General features: G+C 39.1%; 1 protein-coding gene across 1 annotated transcript in view; it reads left to right on the forward strand.

Annotated features, from left to right (window-relative positions):
- Positions 1-8973, forward strand: part of LOC116672309 (NEDD4-like E3 ubiquitin-protein ligase WWP1) — a 37087-nt gene that overhangs the window by 16728 nt on the left and 11386 nt on the right. Inside the window, 7 exon segments of the mRNA XM_032504061.1 lie at positions 800-1202; positions 1591-1686; positions 2772-2946; positions 5074-5128; positions 5507-5591; positions 7526-7654; positions 8844-8916. Of these exon segments, the coding sequence (XP_032359952.1) occupies positions 800-1202; positions 1591-1686; positions 2772-2946; positions 5074-5128; positions 5507-5591; positions 7526-7654; positions 8844-8916 (1016 nt within the window).

Here is an 8973-nt window from a genome sequence, read left to right on the forward strand (position 1 = left end):
AGACTATCTGTCCAATCAGAGTTTTCAATTGCCCGACTAAAACAACATTTGGGGCCACGTGCACTTAGCGCCACAAGAACATTGGGATTGGTTTTAAGCAATGCCAATAAAGCAGAGCACGTTTTTCTCCCATCCCGGAATGCTGTGTGGACTCACCAGACCAATCCATTAAATCAGTTATTATATTATATATATACATCTAAGTTAGGGCCACGCTAGCAAAAACAACTGCTATCTAATCAAAAGAATTGGCATGATTTCCCTTATTTGTGGTGCCTAGTAGAAAGTCACTCACTTTCTAGCACTCCCAAAAAAACAAGCTAAACAGTGACATCAGAAATGTTGTTGTATTGTTATTGTTGCATTTTTATAAGGCAGCAAATAGCCTTAACTTAATCTAGCTATAGTGTTGGGTCCAAAATACTTTTACACATAACTTGTTAAATGGATTAGTGTTATAATGTATTAGAGAATATTGTTTTTCCCCACACTTTTGAATGCACATTTAGAATTTCAATTAAAGTGAATGTTGAGTTAAGAACTTGATGGCTTAAATCCTTCTGTGAATTGATATGTTTACATTCAGAGAGATACCTGCTGATCTTGCTATTAGTTGATGCATTTATACAGTATATATATTATTATATTCGTAACGACTAGACTAATGGTCTCTTTTTGTCCAGTCAGCCATTTAAGGCAATTATTTTCCTGAAGTCGTCGCTAACATCAAGTCATGGATGGATAAAGTGAAGTCCATGCATGTTAATAACCCCAATGTCTTTCTCTGACTTGCATGCAGTCAATGGCGAGTCCTGTGATGCTGCTCTCAGGCCATCGTCTTCTACAACAGGTGATGGCTATGAGGACTGCCATCAAGATGCCGCCCTGCCAGACCTTGACACAGCCCCAGATAGCATATCTCAAACCCCGCCGACCTCCACGCAGGTCCCATCCTCCTCTTCTGCTGCTAAGCCTATTGATGGCACTGCTGCTGATTCCTCCACATTCACCTCCCCAGCACAGGGAGCCCCCACCATCACAACCTCCTCCTCATCGTCCTCTACCCCCCCAGCAACGGGAGAAGCCAATGCTTCAGGAGGCGGCGGTGGTAGCTGTAGTAGCAGTGCAACTGGAACTACAGATGGGGCCAAGCCCAGGCAGCAGGCCCCCAATGCTGGAGCCTCAGATCCTCTGCCACCGGGGTAAAACACCATCAGCTGCTTTTTCTGCATTCCCTAACTGTTGTTACCTTATTATTATAATTCTTCTTCTTCTTAATATTATTATTAGCTAGTATTCCATTGCGAGGCATTTACTGTATTTTAGTTGTCTAACAACTTCAATAACATAAATATTAATATAGTAAAGCCTCCCAATAAAGAAGCGGGTGCTACCTTGTGGTGATATTTGAGCCCAAATCATTTGAGTATCAAACACGCACACTCATATTTAACAATAATGTACCAAAATCTGTTGTATATTGACTGTCATCATAAATGTATTCATCTTTGTCCTTTTGCTCAAACGTTTTGTAGCTTTTTTGTTTGCATCCTGCTTATTTCCAGATTGTCGTTCATCGTTGTCTTTCAGGTGGGAGCAGAGGAAAGACCCGCATGGGAGAACTTATTATGTAGACCACAACACCAGAACTACGACCTGGGAAAGACCACAGCCACTACCACCAGGGTGAGCGTCTCTCTCTTTCTGACTTTCTGTCTTTGCCCCTTCATGGAATCTGTAACTTTACCAGGTTAAATTGTCCATTTTTGCAGTGTCTTTTGGCTTATAGATAAATCTCCCTTGTTCCATTGTGTTTAGTCTCTTTAGATTAAGACCAGGGTGGGAAATTACCACCTTGCCTTGTATACCAGCCACAGTGGCATTCCTTATATGGGATAACGGTTTGGACAGCTTTTGTCAAAGAATGCTGTTGCTAAGTAACAATAGTGCACAATGGAGTCGCGTTATGTTACTGCTAATGAATCCCCAAAATTTCTAGATTTTGCTGCTTCATAATAAAATTATTCAAATACCAAAACAATGGAGGACTTTTATTGTGAAGAGCTTATAGGAAATGAAACACAGCCGAGCTCTGACCACGCATGTTTTCGTCAACTCCAGACTTTTGTAGAGTAGGCTTTAGTGATAACCTGACTTTCCCTCTAGCGCCACCATGAGGTTGACATTTCAGATCCATCTACATTGAAGAATGTGTTTGTCATCCACACCTGTGTATCTTTAATAAAGTATGCCAGAATACTGCTGTTCTGGGTTTGAGAAATCTGCTGAGTGGCTGTAGCTCATCATCAACTCTAAAGATGGGAAAAGAAAACTTTCCCATCTCTTTTTACCTTCAAGCACAATGTAATGTAATGTAAAACCTTGGAGCTAAAAGATGTATTAATAATAAAAAGTAATGTATTGAAGCAATTCAAAATATGCTAGTGCACTTTCTTATATAAATTTGAATTTTGGAAAAAGTGCCTTGTAAGAAATATGTGTCTTGTAAAACTGGACATCTACCAGACACTGCCTGGTGGGCAAACAAGTTAATTTCCCACCCTGATTAATACATATTTCAGATTGGGATGCTACATAATGAAGTGTTCTGATAAATGAACATAACCATGTCAGTTTCAGATATCGGTAACAAAATAAATCTTTATTTTAATCTTTGGACATTCCAGACTGGCTCGTTCATTTGCTTACCAGCGTGCTTTTTGTGTGTCTGTCTGTCTGTCTGTTACACCTTATCTCCTTCACTCTGCCAGATGGGAGCGCCGAGTGGATGACCGGGGCAGGATCTATTATGTGGACCACAACACCCGCACTACCACATGGCAGCGTCCCACTATGGAATCAGTCCGCAATTTTGAGCAGTGGCAGAGCCAGCGCAGCCAGCTGCAGGGAGCTATGCACCAGTTTAACCAGAGATACCTCTACTCTGTAAGACAGTTTGCACCCCCAACTGTTTTCATGCCTACTAATAATTCAGTTTGTCAACATTTTTACTTTTCAGTTTTAGCTTAACTGTTGAAAAGCATTTCTACTAATACTCAAATAGCAGGAACATAACCCTTTAAAAGAGATGCCACACTAGGTCATGCAAAAAAGCATCATGGCTGGTGTGTCCTCCATTTGTAAATTTGTGACCTTTTAGATTACTTCAGAATTACCTTAGAATATTAGTACATGGTTTTGTGTCCTATTTATGTCACTTTTCCAAAGGCACTGAGGAAAGTCCACATGGACTGAAACATTTGTACTCTTTACTTAACAGTCTTTGCAGTTATGTACACCCTGTGAATTTGTACCATCAAGAATAAACTCCTTTGTTCATTTGTAATTGCCACTAAGTAAGTCCAAATCTGCAAAACTCTATCCAGCTTTTATCGGCTCGTCACCTTTTTAAGTGTGCATTTAGCCTAACCCATTCCTCAGTGCTTAGAGCCATGTCTTCTGTAGTACTGTCTGACTGAAACAGCTTCTAAAAAACCTTTGAAGATAATTTAGTTTCTGCTGGTCTGAGATGTCAGGGATCTCTTTGCCTTTTGACAACAGTGAAAGCGGAAATTACATTTCTTGCTATACCTAACTCAAGCAAGTTTCAAGTCAATGTAAGTTGATTTTCATACTATAGTGAAATGAACGAAAACCAGTGACTTCATTAAGGCGGTAAAAAGACATTTTAAACCACTACATACAGAAGGCTTTGATTTTGCTTTGAAAATGATTAGCCTCATTGTAATGTTTGTTGTAAAGTATTTTAGAGTATATCAAAGAAAAGTAAACAGTTTTATTTTCTCACCCCGGTGATATGTTTTTTTTCTCTTCTAATGGTCAAGGGAGCAAGTCAATGGCAATGTTTTTGTCATGATGAGCTTAGAAATCCAAGCCCAGCTTTTGATGGTGGTTACAAATTACAGTGTGCATAAGTTTATGAACCCAGGCAAATGTTGACTAAAAAAAGGAATACAAAAATGTAATCATTTGGAAATTGATCTTAATTCGTTAATTATTTTTGAAGAAAAAAACAACCTTTAAGGACACCAGTTTTCTTTGTGAATGAATGGTGTATAGTAAATAAATAAATGTTCTTCCTTAAAATACAGGGGGCATAAGGATAAACACCCCTATGTTAATGTCCCATAGTGGCTTATGAGTTTATTTCAGTTAGCCTAATAGCTGGCTTGATTTTCATTGAGAGATGATATTATGGAAAGTACACCATGCCAATCTCTCTCTATGGTGAAGGGTATGTGTTGATATGTGTGAGTGTGGGGGGGGCTATTTTAATTCCAAAGGCCAAGAGAACTTTATCAGGATGCATAGTTTTCTGATCCATTAAATAACTGGCCTTTAAAAATACAAATCTGCCTGCCTCTATGGGAATTTAACAAAGGTGTATGTATACTTATGTCCCCTGTATTTTAAGAACATTAATTTGCAATACATTATCCATTCACAAAGAAACTTGGGGTCCTTGAAGGTTGGATTTTTCCTAACTTTTTTAATTGAGGCATTAAGATCAATTTCCAAAAGATGATTTTACTTTTTTCATTTATCTTTTTAGTCAACTCAAGCTCATAAATTCATAAATTTATGAACACCTCAGTATGTAACTGTAAACTCATGTCCTTTACATCCTTTGCCTAATAAATTTCATCTCTTTCTCTGGGTGCAACCCCTCTCACTCAATACACAGCTGAACTCACTTAGCCTAAAGGTGAGAACTTTACCTTGCCAGAATTCAAAATATGCACACCCTAGCCTCAGCCCTAATCTGGTTATCTTGGTGACGGTCCCTCTCCTATATCTTTGATCTCTGCAGTAATGTCATCTTCACTCATGATTAGCTTACAACACAAATCAAAGACAGACACCTGGGAAGTATTGAGCAGTAACCAGCCACAGAGGCCTTCTTGCCTTCACATATTTGTTTTCATTTGGATTTTTTCTTATTACCCTGGTGCTTGTAGAGCCTTTTTTATTTTATTTTTTTCTTACCACATTTGTGTCCTCCCTCCGTTTTTTTTTTAAATGGACGTCTATGTGTGCATCCCTCGTTTTCAGGCATCCATGATGTCTGCTGAGAATGATCCTCTTGGCCCGCTGCCTCCTGGATGGGGTGAGTTCACATTCTTTCTTGTAAATACTGTACATGTTTTCACTTGGTGTCAGTTTGTGCTGTTTATTAAATGGGAACAAGATCTACATTGGCAAGTTTTGCTGACAAGAAAAGCCCACAATTGTATCAATTTACATGGAACCCACTACCCTGCCAAAATTGTTTTGTTAACACCACAGTTTTGACTCTCCTCTCAACCTCCTCTCCTTTAAATCCTTCCCTCTGTAGTCGCTGCTCACTGCCCACACCTATTACAAATTGCAGCTAGTGGACTATCTCTGTGTTTGTAGCATGAGTCAGCACTGATGATAATCTGACATGTGTTGCCACATTGTGTGTTAAGATATAGATTCCTCTCTGTGTTTTTATCAACTTCAGAGAGGCGTGTGGACTCCAATGACAGAGTGTACTTTGTCAACCATAACACCAAGACAACTCAGTGGGAAGACCCCCGAACCCAAGGGTGAGCGAAGGATCTTTTAAAGATTATATTTAATATGAAAGGCCATGTAGAAGTTATTGGGCTTTTCCTGTTCTGCGCCACATTGATTGCACAGTTCTCTCCGAGGTGATTTTACTGGCCTTGTTTGTCACTGAAACTGGTGTGCTAAAATAGAATATTTCTATCTTAGAACAGTGTTCACCCGTTGGGTATTTTGGACATTACAATATTACAATATATTTGCTGTCTATTGGCTGAAGTCTACTTTCTATAAATGTCATAGTATTTACTCAGACAGATATACTCGTTCCATAAAGACTCTTTGCCCCTCACTGGGGTTATAAAAGCTTAATAGGAACTTTGCCATACGATCTAAAATCAAGCTATAATTTTACTAAGTTGTTAAATTCAGCGAATTAACATCCTGAGGCGGCAACTGCTGGTATAGTGAGTTCATTGCTGGAGGAGATTAGTAATTTAAAGTTATTAATATCAAAACAGAATGCCAAGGAATCCTTGTGACACACCATGATGTACGGTAACATTTAATCTACAAGAACAGGACACGCAGATCCCTATACAGATATCTCTTTTGCGCTTCAAATACGCATAGTACAAAATCCTTTCATAATACCTCTTGTTTTTGGATATGTTGAAAGGTAAATTAGTCATGAGAAGTATATGCAAATTAGTATCGGGGTCTAAACCAGAGGTTCTCAACCTTTTTTTGGGCCAGCACCCCCCTACCCATTATCCAGGTCCCTAACCGCCCTCCCTTCAAATAAGATGTAGGCTAATTGCCTCGAATATTAATGATTAATATTAGGCCCATTATTGTTACTATTGGAACAACAATAATGAGCAATAATCAAAATCATATAATTGAATAACAAACGACAGTAAAATGCATTTACAGGTGTTTTAAAAAAATAAATCAAATTTGACATTTAGTTAACAGCCAATAAGAACGACTATATAAGTAACATTCAATCTTGAATTAGGTATTAGTAAAACTAACAGTAGCCAATCAGAAACAGCTAGCAATTTAACATTCACATCTGTTTTCCATTTAAATCTATAATCGAATTGTTCCAACAGAAAACAAGCTGGCACTTATCAAAGGGTAAAAGCAGAAGATTTTACTTTCAAAGGAAACCGGTTTACAACCTTTGAAAGTTAGTGAGAGCCCTGCTTTAATTATTTTTGCACAGAACTCTTACTCAGCAATGATTTGAAGGACTGTCAAATTGAGGATCGAAACCATAATTTGAATTATGCTACTGAATAACAGAGACCTGCAAGGAAACATATTTAGTCTCCACCAAGGTGACATGAACAAGCGCACCCAGTGAAAAGAGATAACAAAGAATACATGACAGGACTTCACATGATAACATTCACAACTTGGAAACATTTTTCAGGGGATCCTTGGCACTGGTCACTGGAAACACTGATCCAAACTTTACTGTGTAACAAGTTGACCAATCAGTAGTCTAAGAATACCTTCTTGAAACAAAAGTATTTTAGCACAACATAGTACACAACACAACAACAAGTTTGTAGCTGATCTTGTAATTTCGACCTTACATATTAAAAAACGTTGGTCCATTGTGAAGTTTCTCAAAATTTGATATTTTCAGGAAAAATATCATCTTCTATTTAAGGCAATATATCATATACTGGAATACCATTAAAAGATAAAACCTGTTCAGCAATTCACTGGTTTTTCATAATGTTATTTTGACACATCACCCTAAGGGAATGTTTTATGTAGTAGCTTTTTGCCAACTCTCGCTGGCTTGTCTAGATTTCACCAAAGTTATAGTTTGACAAAAAACAAGTTAATAAACTAGTACAAGGCTTTTGTAATGTTTTAGATTTTAAGACTCGTCCTTGGACATAATTTCCATTTTCCATATGTTTCAGTCCATGTAATGATTGGTTTGTGTGTGCAGGCTACAGAATGAGGATCCTCTTCCTGAAGGTTGGGAGATCCGTTACACAAGGGAAGGGGTTCGCTACTTTGTGGATCACAACACCCGAACAACCACTTTCAGCGACCCCCGCACTGGAAAGTCCTCTGTGTAAGAATGCATTTTTAGACAATTTTCTTTTACAGAAAACCATGCAAGAAGCTGTGTTTTGCCAGTAGCCTGAAGCGCTGCAGCCATGGGAGCTTGTGCACAGTTTTAGAGAACATGTTAACTGGGACCAGATGAAGTCGATGTTTTGCTTTAATTTTGTACTTACTGATTAAATAAGTTAAAGAAAATATATATCGCTTCAGAAAATAAATTCTTCCCACTGGTATGTCATTTCAAGGGTTCCTTTGTCGGGACATTTGTTTTTCATTACATGATGCGGTGTTTCCCCTACCATTAAACAGTAGGGCTGTAACGTTATGCACCGGTAACACTAACGGAGGTGTAACGTTACGAATGGCCGCTGTTCTGAGTGCCTGGGTCTGTTTCTATAAAGTGCCATTAGTGCCCTTCGTATCGGAGTTAAGTGCTGATTGAGCTGGCTGCTAGCTGGCTGGGGGCTGACTGTGGATGTGTCCCTGGGGCTGTAATGATAGTGGATGGCTGCTAGCTGGCTGGGGGCTGACTGTGGATGTGTCCCTGGGGCTGTAATGATAGTGGATGGCTGCTAGCTGGCTGGGGGCTGACTGTGGATGTGTCCCGGGCCGGGGCTGTAATAATAGTGGATGGTTGCTAGCTGGCTGGGGCCTGACTGTGGATGTGTCCCCGGGCCGGGGCTGTTGTCAGCTCTCATCCCGACTGAAGCCTTGTAACGCCGGGAGAGTGTGGCAGACAGACAGGGGTGTGCTAGCTAGCTATACAGTTAACATTACTAATGAATTTGTGGATTACCTCAGAGTTGTATCATGATCAGATTTGAATTTTTTTATTGTGTATGCGTCAGGCTGTTCCACTTAGTGTCATACAGTGTCTCCCCTGAGTGTATAAAGTAAGATGTAAACAAGTACCCCACATCATCTCCAGACTCCATCTGGGACTTGTAAACAAAATAAGACAATCAGCTATAAAACTGAAAATACAGCATCTCCTGTTTATGAAAGTGCAAAGTACATTAAAAGTATTTCTGCATTATACTGATTAATTTGCATGCAAGTTCTATTTATTTTTATACCGTGTGTTCTCGTGTAAATGCATGTACCAAACCGAGAAGCCTGTACCGTTTTGGTTCAATACAAATAAATGTACTATTCAACCCCTAATTTTGACCTTTTTATATCTATTTTTCCCTTAGCACCAAAGGCCCTCAAATTGCTTATGAGCGCAGCTTTCGATGGAAGCTTGCCCATTTTCGCTACTTGTGCCAGGTATGTGTTTTTTTTTTTCCTCTCTCTCTCATTCAATCACTCGATCATTTATTGCTT

The sequence above is a fragment of the Etheostoma spectabile genome, chromosome 22, assembly GCF_008692095.1.
Source record: "Etheostoma spectabile isolate EspeVRDwgs_2016 chromosome 22, UIUC_Espe_1.0, whole genome shotgun sequence".
NCBI lineage: Eukaryota > Metazoa > Chordata > Actinopteri > Perciformes > Percidae > Etheostoma > Etheostoma spectabile.